We start from the raw sequence: 16,529 nt of genomic DNA, 5'->3' as shown, positions 1-16,529 counted from the left end.
ATAATAGTAACGTCCTTCAGGATTTGTGCCTTGTGATGTGTTGTTCACAAGGACACTGAGATCCTGGAGAACAAGTTAATGTGCTGTTATTATACATTAGAGCAAGCTCAGCAGCTTGGGTAAAGATCGTATATTGAGTAGCACCCCAGCCATGTTCTTTAAGGATGCCAGCACACATTGGGTGTCATAATCCTTTTGTTGGGTGGTGTACCTGTATTTCATTCCTTAAACTGCTCCTTCTTCTTTTAGGGAACAAGTGTGCCAGGAAACAAAAGGATATCTGACTTGATGTGAACTGGTTCTCCCATTTCTGCTCCAGACTATAAAGACCAAACAGATATAAGACTCCACCAGCTTTGTAAAGGAACTGAACACCACAATGGGACTCCCCAGCCAGGTTTTGGCCTGTGCAATCTTCTCTTTGTTGTACCAGCACGCCAGTGGTGGACTCATCAAGCGAATTATCCGGCAAAAACGGGAGACTGGGCTAAACGTGACCTTGCCAGAGGATAATCAGCCTGTGGTTTTTAACCATGTCTACAACATCAAGTTGCCTGCTGGCTCCCTCTGCTCTGTGGACCTGGATTCAGCGAGTGGCGACGCGGACCTGAAGGCAGAAATCGAGCCCGTCAAGAATCATGAGGAGCACACGGTGAACGAGGGGAACCAGATTGTCTTCACCCACCGTATTAACATTCCCCGCCGGGCTTGTGGTTGTGCAGCTGCCCCAGACATCAAGGATCTGCTGAGCAGGCTGGAGGAGCTGGAGGGGCTGGTGTCGTCCCTGCGGGAGCAGTGTGCCAGTGGGGCGGGATGCTGCCCCAATGCCCAGGCAGCAGAAGGTAAGACAAACTGGGGAGATGCTCTTGGGGAAATTATTGTGCTGGCCATAGATTGTGTTTAGAATAGATACTCAGATCTCTGCTCTACCCTGGTGAGACTGCATCTGAAATATTGTGTCCAGATGTGGCCCCTCAGTTCCAGCAGGACAGGGAACTGCTGGAGAGAGTCCAGCGCAGCCACCAAGATGCTGCAGGGAGTGGAGCATCTCCCATGTGAGGAAAGGCTGAGGGAGCTGGGGCTCTGGAGCTGGACAAGAGGACACTGAGGGGTGACCTCATTAGTGGTTACAGGTATATAAAGGGTGAGTGTCAGGAGGATAGAGCCAGGCTCTTCTTGGTGACAACCAATGATAGGACAAGGGGCAATGGGTACAAACTGGAACACAGGAGGTTCCATTTAAATTTGAGAAGAAACTTCTTCCTGGTGAGGGTGGCAGAGCCTGGCCCAGGCTGCCCAGGGAGGTTGTGGAGTCTCCTTCTCTGCAGACATTCCAACCCGCCTGGACACCTTCCTGTGTAACCTCATCCAGGTGTTCCTGCTCCATGGGGGGATTGCACTGGATGAGCTTTTGAGGTCCCTTCCACTCCCTGACATTCTGTGATTCTGTGAATGAGCAGAAGTCAACCTGTTAAATTTAAAATGTAATCAAACCAGAGAATGTTTTTGGCCAGCTTGCAAGATGCACTCATTCAGTTTTGCAGTTTTATGAATCTGTGGGTCAGCGGTCTACCTGGGCTGACTTGTGGCTGTGGCACTGAGCGTGTTCAGCACTTGGGCACAGTGACAGTCTGTGTCAGAGTTAAGATTAAAACTCATTCTCTTGGATCCACATTTTGTCCCCTTTTGTAAGCTGCCAATGTAACCGTTTTCATTTCCAAGTTTTCTTTAACAGAGACCAATAAAAATACAGCAGGACATAAGGCAATAGACCAGCACAAATAGTTAGAGAAGGGGAGGAAAAAAAGTATCCTTCCAGCTGTTTTTTAGACTGAGGTAAGAGATAGGTCATACGAGATAGAAAACACATGTTTTCTCAGTAGTAATCTGTTCCTCTGAGCAAAGAGCCTGTTTCACAGTTGATGATACAGCATGCTGCTTGGCTTGTCATGTTCTGGAGTGAACTGGTGAATGATGCTTCATGGTGCATGCCCCGATGAAGCAGTCAGGAAAGCTGCTCAGTCACTGGATGAGGGATTTTGAGAAGGGCAGAGGGATCCAGGATGCTCATTTACCAAGTAGTTGGCAAGGGCTCTTCCTTGGCATTAGTGCAAACTAAAGCATTCCTGGTAAACTAAATCTCACTAGGAAAACAAGGAGGAATTATCATTCAAAAGCATTGGTGATTCTGGAAGTGATGTCCTGCAGGGAGCTGGGAGAATCAGACAGTTTTTAGGTTTAGTGTGCCACCCCAACCTAGTGCATCTCAGAGCTAAAGGGAGTAATGGTTTCTCTGGATCATTGGTGCAGGTCGCCTGGACACAAAACCCTATTGCAGTGGACACGGCAACTACAGCATTGAGATCTGCGGCTGTATTTGCGAGCCCGGCTGGAAAGGCCCCAACTGCAGCCAGCCCACCTGCCCGTCCGACTGTAACGACCAAGGCAAGTGCGTGGATGGGGTTTGCGTGTGCTTTGAGGGGTACACGGGCACAGACTGCAGCCAAGAGCTCTGCTCCCCGGCGTGCAGCGTGCACGGGCGGTGCGTGAATGGGCGCTGTGTGTGCCACGAGGGCTTCACCGGCGAGGACTGCAGCGAGCCCCTGTGCCCCAACAACTGCCACAACCGCGGGCGCTGCGTGGACAATGAGTGCGTGTGCGATGAGGGCTACACCGGTGAGGACTGCGGCGAGCTCATCTGCCCCAACGACTGCTTCGACCGTGGGCGCTGTGTCAATGGGACCTGCTTCTGCGAGGAGGGCTACACCGGGGAGGACTGCGGGGAGCTCACCTGCCCCAACAACTGCAACGGCAACGGGCGCTGCGAGAACGGGCTGTGCATCTGCGATGAGGGCTTTGTGGGGGACGACTGCAGTGAGAAGAGGTGTCCCAGCGACTGCCACAACCGCGGGCGCTGCGTGGCCGGGCGCTGCCTCTGCCACGAGGGCTACCTGGGCGAGGACTGCGGGGAGCTGCGCTGCCCCAACGACTGCAACAACCGCGGGCACTGCGTGGGCGGGCAGTGCGTGTGCGACGAGGGGTTCATCGGGGAGGACTGCGGGGAGCTGCGCTGTCCCGGTGACTGCAACAACCGCGGGCGCTGTGTCAACGGGCAGTGCGTGTGTGACGAGGGGTTCACTGGGGAAAGCTGCGGGGACCTGCGCTGCCCCAACGATTGCCACGGCCGCGGGCTCTGTGTCAATGGGCAGTGCGTGTGTGACGAGGGGTACACAGGGGAGGACTGCGGGGAGCTGCGCTGCCCCAATGACTGCCACAACCGCGGGCGCTGCGTGGAGGGACGCTGCGAGTGTGACAACGGCTTCACGGGGGAGGACTGCGGCGAGCTGTCCTGCCCCAACGACTGTCACCAACACGGGCGCTGCATCGACGGGCGCTGCGTGTGCCACGAGGGCTTCACGGGGGAGGACTGCCGCGACCGGACCTGCCCCAACGATTGCAACAACGCTGGCCGCTGCGTTGACGGACGGTGTGTCTGCGAGGAGGGTTACATGGGAGATGACTGCTCCGATGGTAGGTTGCAATGTTGCTTTTGAACTGCTACCCTGGGTGATTCCTTATGTCCCTCCAGCAGCCTCAGGGGCCCTGTGAACCTTTTTCATGTAGCTGGGCTCTGTTGCCACTCTTCTTTTTCACAGACCAAACAGCTGAATCAGAGCAGTAACACCACCAGTTAGAAGCTCTTGGCGTCCCTGGCTTTCCAGAGCTGTGTAAGTGTGGTGGTTGCTGGTGACTTTTGCTGGTCAGCAAGCTAATGGGCTGATACTGGCAATGCAGTCTGTTTGTCATATCCCAGTTTGCTCCCACCACACTGTCACTGGACCTGTAGCCAGCACCGGCTGGGATTTGTCACCATGACCTTTCAGTTTCTCATGGTACCTCTATGTGCTAAAAGAAAAGTGTATCTGAAAGAAACATCTAGCTATGGAGAAGAGAAAGATGTATCCAGAGTCTTCTTACTAGGCATTCAGCAGGATTAGTCAAGAGAATACAGACTGAATTTTGACTAAAGACAATAAGGTTTTGCAGGAATGAGATAATGTAGATGATAAATGTCAGCAAATACAGAGCATGGGTATCAAATGTTTCTTACAGCCAGGCTGTGGTTCCCAGTCTCGTGCCGAATGGGTAAGAAAGGCATTTGCATTGACAATCACTATTGTAGGAGCTGAAAATGAAACAGCCCTGAAGAATAAACACTGACAGACCCCAAGGGCTCAGCGACTTTGCTTTGGAGGTAGATCTTTGAGCTGGAGCGCTGGGGGAGGCAGAGGCTGTAGTGGAAGTAGGGCACAACACAGAAAATAACATTGTCTTATCCAAGTGATCTGTATGAGAAAACTCCCACTATGGAATAGCCAGATGTTGCAAATATTGCAGTACAAGCTTTCAGGGTTATTACAGGGGCCTTGGATGTCTCTCAATTGGCCAAAGAGATTTTTCTAACTAAAGTAAAACTTGATATATCAACATAGATATATGTTGGTGTGTATGTTAGATCTGACTAAAGCTTAGAGAAAAATCATGGAATCAGCTGGAGTGGAAACTTAGCTATAAAGTCACATACTTAGTTTCTCAGTGCCACTGACTCTATGGAAACTGATAGAAAATTTTAGCAGCTAGATAATGACAGGCATTATGCTATGAAGGAGCTGGTTTTCTGTAGTGGGTCCTAGGGGAGAAATTTTGGAACTAAGATCTTTGTAGAGTAATCAAAGAGTACTTTGGACTTGGGAATTTATAGAAGACAATGAATACCCTTGAAAAGAAATTCCCATTTTTCATATCCTCCTTGTGGAAGACTTCCAAGCCTCATTTTGTGTTTATGTGTGTGCAAATGTGGAATAATCTATTGAAAGTATTTACAAAAATAATAATGTTTTACTTTATTTTGGAAAATCTGTGCAGTTCTGTGTATCCCCTGTACTTCCATCTATAAAATCATGCGTTGCTGGCAGTTGAATTAAACATCTGAATCCCTAAGCACCCAGCTAGAATGGTCTTGTGCAGCAGCCGTAAGAGGAGGACCTGGAACACAATCAGCCATAGGTTGTGCACAAGTGTATGAGTAGAAATTGGCCCAGGACTTTTGGAAATGTCTGTAGTCTTCACCAGCTGAACATTCCTTTCATCGAGCAGCTAATTTGTGTGTCACGGCTTCCCCATTCCCTGCTTATTAGATGGTCCTGGGAAAATGTGAAACTGGGTAAGTCATTATTTTCTGAGCCTAGAAAACTTCTTTTAAGTTTGTTTTGTTTTTATCCCCCTTCCTAGTGTCTCCTCCAACTGAACTGACTGTGACAGACGTAACAGATAAAACAGTAAATCTGGAATGGAAGCATGAGAATCTTGTCAACGAGTACCTCATCACTTATGTCCCTACCAGCAGTGGTGGTCTAGATATGCAGTTCACTGTGCCTGGGAACCAGACAGTTGCCACTATCCACGAGCTGGAGCCAGGTGTAGAATACTTCATCCGTGTCTTTGCAATCCTGAAAAACAAGAAGAGTATTCCAGTCAGTGCCAGGGTAGCAACATGTGAGTTTAACATTCCCTGTATTCATTCTTTTGTCTATTCCATAGCATGTATTTATTTGCGTTCCTTTTTTTAGGGTATTATTTCTTTTGTATTTTCTATTTTCAATTCATCTTCTGTTCTGGACGAAGACGGTCTTCTGCACTTTCATTTTCTATTCTTTTCCATTAGCAATGACTGTGTTAAAAGTACAGTTCACTAACTCTTCCACTCTCTGCAGTGCCTCCCATCAATATGTTGGGGTCTTTGTAAATTAAGACCCTTGGCTTCTTCATGATAAGGTACATTTTTAAAACCTGGTACTGCTTTCTGAAAAAATATAAATATGTAGCAGCATGTAAAAGGGCAGTATGAAATCACTTGGATTCAGACTGTTTCAGCTAAAATGGAAGTTATATTTGTTTTGCATCTTCAGTGTGTTTTACCACAACTTACTTTCTGTCTGCCTGTCCGTTTGTTTTTCATCTTTCTTTTTTGTACTGTGCACACCACAGTCATGCCTGAATATCCCAGCTTCAAAAGATACTCTTTGACTTCTGTCACTGTTCTCATTTTTAGACACCTGGTGCAGGATTCATCTCACTTCACTTCAAATGTCCACACTGGGCTTCTTTCAAGAGGGCAAAAAAAGAGGTTTCTAGGGCAAAATTCATTTACTCTAAGGTGACAACTGAAACAGGTCAGAGGAATGTCTGTGCAAAGACAGAATAACTGGCTGTGAAGTGGGTTTAAACATTTCAGATGCAGATACCTACATGGTAGATATTTGTAGTGGTGGAAAGCTGTCCCACTCCAGTGCCCTATTTATGTGAATTTGTTGCTTCTGTAATGATATCTTTTTTTTTTTTTTCCCCACCACAGATCTGCCTGCTCCAGAAGGTCTGAAATTCAAATCTGTTAAAGAAACATCCGTCCAGGTGGAGTGGGATCCTCTGAACTTTTCATTTGATGGCTGGGAGCTGATCTTCCGCAATATGGTAAGGAAGTGGCGCTTCTTGTAGAGAGTCCACGTATAAGTGAAAGGTCCTGGATTTTTTCGTATTTATACTAACTGATTGTTCTGCGTGTTACAGAAAAAGGATGATAATGGAGATATAACCAGCAGCTTGAAAAGGCCAGAGACATCCTATATGCAGCCAGGTTTGGCACCAGGGCAACAGTATAATGTATCCCTTCATATTGTGAAAAACAATACCAGAGGACCAGGATTATCCAAAGTGATAACCACAAGTAAGCACAGCCTGTATCTGGTCTAGTGCCACCAATAAAAGAATTGCTGTTTGGTGTAGCCAAAGGAGTTTTTAAACAAAGAGAAAGCCAAGCTTTATGCTGTGAATTAGCAAGCAGTATGCACTTCTCTTCTTTTTCAAAATGTACATCAACAGGAACTAGAATTTCTTTCATCCTGGTGATATTTGCATGAAGAAATTACTTAAAGGAGAGTTTCTGTTGTACGGAAGGAGAACCTTTTAGGGTTCCTGCTTGTATTTGTCAGCTTCTAATGTTAATGAATTTTGATGAATCTGCTCTGATGAATCGACTCCACTTGGCACTTCTACAACTACAGAAAGTGAAGGAAGAAAGTAAATGAAGACAAGTTTCAGTTGGTAGAAGCCATGAATTTTTATTTTGTTTTGAATCAGCAATTAAATACACAAGAATGTGTATTTTTCTGGCATGATTTCTGTAAAAAAAAAAAAAAAAAAAAAAAAAAAAAACACATCTTCTTCTCTCTTTGTAACAGAGCTTGATGCCCCCAGCCAGATCGAGGCAAAAGATGTCACAGACACCACGGCTCTGATCACATGGTCCAAACCCTTGGCTGACATCGAAGGCATAGAGCTCACTTACGGCCCCAAGGATGTTCCAGGGGACAGGACAACCGTCGACCTCTCCGAAGATGAAAACCAATATTCCATTGGAAACCTGAGGCCACACACAGAGTATGAAGTGACACTCATCTCTCGTCGAGGGGACATGGAGAGCGACCCCATGAAAGAAGTCTTTGTCACAGGTAAGAGGCTTTGGATACAAATCCAGACTTCTGGGAAGGTGGTGCAGCTGCCATCAGTCGTCTTCTGCTGTTTGCATCATGTTGCTTGAGTTCATAGTTACTTCATCAACACAGAATTGTCATTAGATTATAGAGATACATGAAAGTGGAGAATGTTTTGCTGTGCCTCATACACCTTACTGACTCAACAAAATATTTAGACCCCCTAATTATCTAAATGTATTTTGAACATGAGAATTATGTTATTGAGTTACTTAGAAGCTTTTGCTCATCATACCCTCAGTCTCTACTTCAGGAAAAAAGTTCCTCTGGATTACTTGCCTGTCTGCCAAGCTAAATCTCTTCCGTGGTTCCTATTCCACCTAAAACCTTCTTTCTGTTTGTCTAAAGGTGTAACAGTTTAGCAAAGAACTTTGCTTTTTTCCTTTTTCAGTTCTGCAAATGCTTTCCATTGTGCTTTTGTAAATTTACTTTGCTTCTTAGTGATCCTGGGAATGTTTTATGAAAGTGCGGGTCCTTTAGCATATTGTCAAGATTTGATGCATTGAGAGAGCTGAGTAAATGGTACATAGAGAATTAGCTCTGTTTTCATCCCAAAATGTAGTTGTTCATTCAGAGCAGGATTTAACTCTATGGATCATTTCACCTTCTAAAAAGTACTGTCATAGAAGACTGCTGTCACAAGAGAATTATTCCTATTCATTTATTTATTATTCGATTGGTTACAGACCTGGATGCTCCAAGAAACCTGAAGCGGGTGTCACAGACAGACAATAGCATTACTTTGGAGTGGAAGAACAGCCATGCGAATATTGATAACTATCGAATTAAGTTTGCTCCCATCTCTGGTGGAGACCATGCTGAGATCACAGTGCCAAAGGGCAACCAAGCAACAACCAGGGCTACGCTCACAGGTAGGGGAACAGAGAGATCGTCATTAATGTCCTGCCACTACCATCATCCTAGAGCAAAAATCATCCTAAAAATATGTCCTTTTGGTCACTATACATAAGAGGCACAAGTAGAGATTACGCATTTTAATACAAGCAATTAAAAAACATGTGATGTATATTTGAACACTTGCAGATGGATAACTAGCCAACAAAAGTGTGTGGCATTTCACTTTCACATGCATCTCTGAATCACACTAGTCACATCCTAGAGTTCTAGGTAGCTTCATGCTTTTATGGAGATGGTTTCACATCCCTGAGTTCAAACAGTTTTGCATGTGCTTGGGGACAGTATTTACTGATGGCAGTCTGCAACTTTTCTGTGTACCTGCAAGCTGCCTTACCAGCCTGTAAGGCTGGATAATGGTACTTTCTCTGTGTTCTACAGATGTCTACCTGCTTTTCTTTGGCAGAAGTACCTATCCTGACAGGTCTTGAAATTATAAAGTGTCTCTGCTTATGCATTTGAACAGTGTCAAATATGCAATCTCAATCAGCCATAATCTTTATCCTTTGGAATGTACATGCAAAAAGATTTATTAACATAAGATCAGCTGGAAACCCCAATTCTCCGCATACCCAGTCAAGAATATATCTTATCTTGTATACATTCAGGCTTCCTTATTAAAACAAGTGTCCCAAGGTATATTCCATGGACAGGAACTCACACTTCTATTCTTGATCTCTTAGGTTTGAGGCCTGGAACTGAATATGGCATTGGAGTGACAGCCGTGAGACAGGACAGGGAAAGCGCTCCTGCTACCATTAACGCTGGCACTGGTGAGTAGCTTGGTCCTCATTTGTGCTCTGGAGGGAGCAGCAAGTTGGGTGGAACCATCCTCTGATTGTGAGGGTTTTGGACAGGAGTGGTGGTTATGGCCAAAAGGTTGATCTGACAAAGAGCACAGCCCCAGTGGTTGCAATAGTCCTGACTGCCCTTCAAATCACGGATTTCTCTCAGGATATCCTTAATTTACCAGGTTAATTCTCTGAAGACCTAAATTCTGCCTCTCCTCCATGCAATGCCTGCTGAAGTGAATGAAAGTGGGGGAAATCTGTTCTAGTATGGTCGTCTGTAAAAGAGAACTTCATCATCCTCTACCTACATCAAGTAATGGGCCTTTAAAAGCTCCAAAAGGTGGATGAGACACTGCACTGTTGATAGACACCCAGTATAGGTGTTGCTCTGTTTACAGATGCCTGAAAAACTGTCCCAGGGCAGTTCAGAGACACCTCAACTTTGCTTTTTTAACCTGTAGATCTTGATAACCCCAAGGACTTGGAAGTCAGTGACCCCACTGAAACCACCTTATCCCTTCGCTGGAGAAGACCAGTGGCCAAGTTTGACCGTTATCGCCTCACTTATGTCAGCCCCTCTGGAAGGAAGAACGAAGCGGAGATCCCGGTGGACAGCACCTCCTTTATCCTGCGAGGGCTGGAGCCAGGGACAGAATACACCATTAGTCTGGTGGCAGAGAAAGGCAGATACAAGAGCAAACCCACAACTGTCAAGGGTTCAACTGGTGAGTAGAGCTTTTGATGAGTTCCATGCCCCAGGTCATTGGGCAATGTCTAGCCCAAGTACAACTTCACCTGATTTTATAAACCATGTCTGGGGAACTGCTTAAAAACATCAACTGTCTGCAGAGCAGGCTTAGCTCTGACTAGAATGTTAGACCAAACGGAGGGGTAGCTGTGTTTTTCCCTACCTGCTGTGTTTAGCTCCATGTTCTCAATGATTTCCTGCTTGTCCTTGAGGAAGACTCACAAAGAATGTAGCTCTTTGTCCTGCAGGAAATGCAGACTTCATCTTTTGTTTTAAATGAGGCTGCTTTTTTGCACATTATGTCTTATAACTTGGTTTGTTTTCTACAGCCAAAAACTAAGAGGAAGAGCAAGCAGAACATATTTAACATTCCTTGTTCCTGCCTAATGAATTCTCTTCACAGCATGCCTCCACCCATCACACTTCAGCAAGGTCAACAAGGCTCTGATATTACCCTTTTTCAGTTTTCTCATCCAAAAGCAAGAAAGGCTACTGTCATAAATCTGGTCACAGTTTCCATTGGATACCATTTGTCTACAAACACGAGGTCCATTTCTACCATCTCTGTTTGCACAGACCACTCTACTTAACCAGGATAAGTGCACTACTTATTGAGTAAGGTTTTATTATTTGTGAAATGTTTTCACCCAATGTTGTTGCATACGGAATTATATCTTGGTATAGAACACAAGTAAGTCCTGAATGTTTAGGTGCCTTCAGGCTAAATCCAGTGAGACAAAGCCTTAACTGCTCTAAGTGAGCAGAGACAATGGAATCAGAATCAGCTGGGCTACAGTTGTTTATCCTTAGCAGATATCAAGTTGTTTATCCTTTTCTCCCCAAAGGCCATCTATGAGGTAACCATGTGCCAGAAGCTGTGGATTTTACGAATTAATAACTCTACAGCTTAAGAGATCAAAACTGGTTTCATATTCCCTGGTAGCATTCATGTCAGCAGAACCTTCAAATGCTTTATAGAGTCAAGAAATCCAGCACAGCAGAGTTATATGATACAGTGTAAACTACAGAAAACTATCAGTACTGAATTGCTTATTTAATGCTTAAGTCAGGCCTGTGTCTGATGTAGGGAAACATTAGGAAGCCTTGAGGCACACAAATACAGAAGGAAGCTGAAGGTTTATGTGGCGGGAGTGAGCAGGCTTTGATTTTTTCCAATGTTATCTCTTTCCCCATCTGTCTGAAGATGGAGTGGTCTCAAAGAAAGTCTGCATAAGTGGTGAAAAGAGATAGAAACACACTGTGGAATTTCACAGTCTGGTCTTTTCAGCACCATGTTCTGAAGTCTCAGAAGGTGGCTGCTTTTTCTTGGTTTGGTTTTTCCATTTTTTTTTTTAATAAAAGCATTCATCTGGCCAATGTATTTGTTTTAAGTCTTTGCTCGGAGCAGCCAGTAAACAAAGAGTTCTCTGCAGTGGGCTCCTTAGAAGCAACAGCAGCAGTTGACATAACCTGTCACTGTGACCTTTTTCCTGCGCAGGAATGGACAAATCCAAACATATGAGCACAGGGAGGCAGAAATGCTCTGTAAGCCCCTGGGGTATAAGACAAGAGGTCTCTGCTTCAGTTTACTTTTTTGTCCACCCTCAAGTCAGTCCTACCAGTATTTGGGAGGTCCTGAAGTCCTCAGGCAAAGCCAAACAGACTTGTTGTTTTACCCTCTGTCGGAGCTGTGGGAGATCTCAGGTCCATGGCACTTCTGAGGACAGTTCTTGGAGCAACCAGAGGAGTGATTGAAGTCGAAAATACCAGTAGCACAGCTAGGACTGGATCAGTGGGTGGAGGAGACAGTCCTGCTGTTTAGAGGGGTTTGTGCCATCCTCATTGAACAAAGCAGCTGGGGACTGTGGAAGGGTGGAGAATTTTTTCTTTTCAGGCTTTCATTTGCTTCTCCAGATGACCAATATTTCATCTTTTATTCTTCTCATACACTTGATGGTTCGGTCAGGCTTCTCAGCTAGCAGATATTCAGGAGCTCCCACACATTATTTTAATTTGTTTGTATAGTGGATATTCTATCACTGAGGGTAAAGCTTCTTTCAGCCCCAGAGCTGAGGATCTTCTGTTGGTGCATCCTCTCTCCTCTTCATTCTTCCTGTTATCGTTTTAGGCATATCAACTCTCCACACACAGACAGCTGAAACTTTCAGAGCTCATGAACTGTGAGAAAAGGACATAGAATCACAGAACAGTTTGTGTTGAAGGGACCTTTCCGGCTCCCCCAGTGCCCCCCCTGCCATGAGCAGGGACATCTTCACCAGCTCAGGTTGCTCAGAGCCCCGTCCAACCTGGCCTGGGATGTCTCCAGGAATGGGGCATCCACCACTTGTCAGGACAATGTGTTCTTGTATTGTCACAAACCCTTCCATAGTATAGGATGACAGCCTTCTGTTGCTTCTATCTCTTCATACGGATGAAGTGCAGCTCAAGTGAGAAAGTTTATTTTTAATTGATATTTGTGAGTCTGCATTCAAGGGATGGTAAAGATTATACAGTGAACAGTTTGCTAAGTATGATTTTGTTTCACTGAAAAGGAAAGACTGAATATTTGATGTTGCCGTTTGCTTATTTGTCTCTTTGTAGCTGTATATAGCCCAACTCCAATGCAGGCAGTGACTCCTGACCCAGAGGAGCTTTCTGGCTCTGAAAGCTTTCTTGCTCCCGAGGCCTCAGGAATGCAGGAGGATGCTCTGAGGGACCTTGTGGTCTCCAGGGTAACAGACCACAGCTTTAGTGTCTCCTGGTATGCAAATACAGGAGTCTACAGTGGTTTTGTGGTGGAGTATGAGCAAGTGCCATTGGCAGCTGGGCCCCCTGCAGAAACCTTCCTGCCCAGAGAATCCCTGGGTGCTGTGGTTGATGGACTCCAAGCTAACACTTCCTATAGAATCAAGGTGTATGGACTGGCTGGGGACCAGCGCTCTTCTCCTCTGGAAACTGTGGCTACGACAGGTACCTCCTTTCTGTTATTAATGAAGGTATCGCAAACCAGGCTATTGTTTGTTTGTTAGAGGTCCCGCCCAGCATAACATAAAATTTTTGTTTAGAATCACTTCAGAAATCAAAGAAAAAGGAGGCATTTTACTAGTTGGAGGGACCTTTCTGACAGCATGTCTTGAGAATGTTACATCAGATTCGCAACTAATCTGTAGGGTAAGCACATCGCCCGGCTCTGAGGAAGCTGAGCAGTCAGACTGCAGCTTTGTTCTGTCTTGCTCTGGTTCTGGAACCCTGCCTGCAGAGCACAATGTGGGTCCAGGAGGAGGATGGACCATAATACATCAGGCATGAGGAGCCTGTGGAGATAAACGAGTGGACATTAGAGAAACCAAGCGCCAACCTCACATTCCTCTGCTGAAGGACCCAGATTGTGCAGCAACTGCTGATGAATCGTGGATGTGATACTGTCTCGCCTCTGGAAGCGAGTTGCACATAGGAGCATGGCTTGGAGAAGTAACTTTTCCACTCTGTTGAATGTTTTTTAGAAGATTTATGCTGTTTACTAAAGACCCTTGGCTGTGTTGTGCGTCAGTCCCTCTTCCTCTCCTGGCTTCTTCTTGTCTTAGATTGCGCCACCCTTTTAATACAAACTCAAACACTAGGAGGAATGATTAGGTGAGCCAGTTCAGTGGGAAACTACAGCGCTAACCACTGGAAAAATAAATTTGCCAGAAAAGATTGTCCATTTCTTCAGCTGATTCCTCTGCTACCTGGCTTCAGTATGAGGATTTTTAGTGGTAGCTACTCTAGTATTTTTAGTTTGTGATATACTGCAATGCTTTTCTTATGAAATTCAGGTGCAGACTGGCACTGTAAGCCCAGTTTGATCAGCTGGTTAAGAGAGGGGAATACCATTTAGCCAAAGGGGTCTGAAAAGAACACAAATACCTTGGAAGGCCATCGTCTCTTACAGTGTTGCTCGAGCTGATGAGAGACTGCAGTGAAACTGGCTGATAGTCCCTCTTGGAAAATAATGTAAAATCCAACAGAAGCAAGAAATAATACAGAATACTGTTTGCTTCATGCCAAGTAACTGGGGAAATATCCTGGCAGGACATTAACATTCTTTTTGGTAAAATCGCCAATGCAGCATTACAATGGAATTCCTCAGAAGGCCAAAGACAGCAGTATAGACATATTTAGGCCATATCCAGCCTGAAGATTTTACTAAGAGAATGATATTTGAGAAGTATTCTAGTCCGAGAAAGACTGTATGTTTGTTTTCCATCCAGTTTCTCTTCTACAAATCTCTCAGTTCTTTGGTATCTACTGTTCATTCATCTTGCCACCATGAATCCTTCCATCTGGCTGTCATCCACCCACCTGGGGCTCCTAGAGCTCTTTCTTTTCTCCCCATCTATTCCATTAGTTGCTAAGTCAAGTGTTTGAACTCCATTGCTCTTGTTATCTTACGGTTTGATTTCTTTTCCAGATTTTCCATTATCTGCTATAGTATTCTATTTGCTAAACAATGAATACTGATACTGTCTGTGTTCTCAGAGTATTTTCCATCTATTCATATAATCTGTTTTTCTGTCTGTATGTTTGTACACAAAGTCACATATACCTCTATTGCACATGGACTTCATGTGTGGTGTATGTGTGTTTGTATGCGTGTGTATAGATCACTCTTTCTTGTCCACAAACTCATTCGTGGATTCAAGTCATTAAACCCAAGTTAATATTCAGAATTACATCTGAAAAAAAACTGCAGGTGATGTAACTACACATAATCACATATGCTCCATGAGACAATCCGTACTTGGCAACCTCCCATATAGTTATCAATGTTGGCACAATAAAATTAGCCCACTTGTGACAGCAAAATTCTGAACTAAAATGCCAATTAGGTGGTTGGTCCCTCAGTATTTGTATAGTGCAGTTGAACTGTTGCTGTGTTTCCCACTGAGGTTAAAGAAACAGAGTCCTTGTGTGGTTTTACTATAACTGGCAGGAACCTGGGAGAAATGTCACTGGGGTGGTCAAGTAATATGAGGGAAAATGAGAAGCCAGTTTTGGCTATTATTGCACAGGGTTTTCTCAGGGATCTTCAACACACGAGGAATGTAATGCCAGCTTTGTTTTTTTATTTATCCTTTTTATTTTTTGATGTTTTGTCCTAGGCTTCCAGTTCAGGTTGCATGGTGGTTTCCTAGTGGAAACCGAGTGTACAGCATGGAGCTGTTCAAGTACTTTCCTCCCCACTGCTCTGTTAGCTCTATCTCTGCCTGTTTTCTGCAGAAATACCCAAAATAAAGCCATGCTACTGCTATATACATGTTATGCGGGCATCCTCAAGGCTGTACCAGTGCACTTGCTTGATGCCATCGTTCTTTGCCTGTTCCCAGAACAGAAAGAGCTGGTTGGCATCTAATTGTGCTCAGAGTCAACACGGTTCCATACTGCATGTCGTCTTACTTTCTTACATGAAATCAGCAACCCTGGTGCAGTCAGACAATTTGGCAGTTCCCTTAGAAAGAGGGGATTATGATAGTGTTTATCATTATAGCAGATATGCTGGTGTGACGACAACCTGGCTGTCTTCAGGTTACACCACATCGAGCGCCTGGTTCAGATCACATGCTGGGGTTAATTATAAGGAGATCCCTTACCTAAGTCAAAAATACCAATGATATATGTAAATATAAATAACTGTTTGCCTCACAGGCTTCTCTCCTTCCCGGAGGTGAGCAGAAAATAATGTTTTTACATCTGTATTTGTCCTTAGAGTATATTTTCAAGATAACGTTTCTGTATTTGTTTGAAAACATTTGTAATTGATCTTTCTCTTCTGAAAACTTTTTTTCCCCTGATATGTGTGTGAATTTGGAGACAGACAATGAATCCTGAGGACTTATTTGTGCTGATCTGATCGATGGTGGTAGATGACTTGCTCTCTCTTAATTGAATGCAAATGGAGCATGAAAGCAAGGCAGTCACTGAGGTGTGAAATTACATGGTTTTCCACTAATGAGGAGATAATTCTGCATGTCAGAAAAATCACCTGCCTGTTGCCTTGCGGCTGTGATCAGAAACACATTCTCTGTGTTCTCCACAGTTCTCAGATTTTCAGAATCTGACTGTACTACAAGATGTGTTCACAGATCACTCAGCATGTCGAAGGCCAAGTCTTTTCACCTTCCATTCCTTTGGATCTCTTTTAAGAATGATTGCTCAAGTTCTTTCTGATTCGGTTTTTAGGTAAGGACGTGTGTGTCCCCCTGCCATTTTTTGAAAGTTCTGCATGTATCAATGTGGATAACTGCTCCAAGCCTGGTTTTGGTTGGATAGGATGACATTAACATGCTTCTGCTGGGGCTGATTTCTCAGTCTGGATTTGGATGTGTTTGCGATATTTGGCATGCATTCCATTCATGGTTTGTATCGGAAGCAATAACTGACGTGCTGTCGTAAAGATAAAAGGCATGTTTGAGAGATTTACAGTTC

General features: G+C 44.6%; 1 protein-coding gene across 4 annotated transcripts in view; it reads left to right on the top strand.

Moving 5' to 3' along the window:
• Positions 1 to 16,529, top strand: part of TNC (tenascin C) — a 67,208-nt gene that overhangs the window by 23,443 nt on the left and 27,236 nt on the right. For all 4 annotated transcript variants that reach the window (XM_082067505.1, XM_082067504.1, XM_082067503.1 and 1 more), the window contains exons 2-10: positions 250 to 842; positions 2,311 to 3,531; positions 5,293 to 5,556; positions 6,416 to 6,531; positions 6,628 to 6,784; positions 7,299 to 7,568; positions 8,297 to 8,482; positions 9,209 to 9,298; positions 9,778 to 10,041. In XM_082067505.1, the coding sequence (XP_081923631.1) occupies positions 380 to 842; positions 2,311 to 3,531; positions 5,293 to 5,556; positions 6,416 to 6,531; positions 6,628 to 6,784; positions 7,299 to 7,568; positions 8,297 to 8,482; positions 9,209 to 9,298; positions 9,778 to 10,041 (3,031 nt within the window). In that variant the 5' untranslated portion in view covers positions 250 to 379. The remainder of the gene's footprint in view (positions 1 to 249; positions 843 to 2,310; positions 3,532 to 5,292; positions 5,557 to 6,415; positions 6,532 to 6,627; positions 6,785 to 7,298; positions 7,569 to 8,296; positions 8,483 to 9,208; positions 9,299 to 9,777; positions 10,042 to 16,529) is intronic.

This window comes from Streptopelia decaocto, assembly GCF_964273445.1.
Source record: "Streptopelia decaocto genome assembly, chromosome: 17".
In the NCBI taxonomy this organism is placed as follows: Eukaryota; Metazoa; Chordata; class Aves; order Columbiformes; family Columbidae; genus Streptopelia; species Streptopelia decaocto.
The sequence above is the reverse complement of the archived record's forward strand: the minus strand, read 5'-3'. Positions and strand labels throughout refer to the sequence as shown.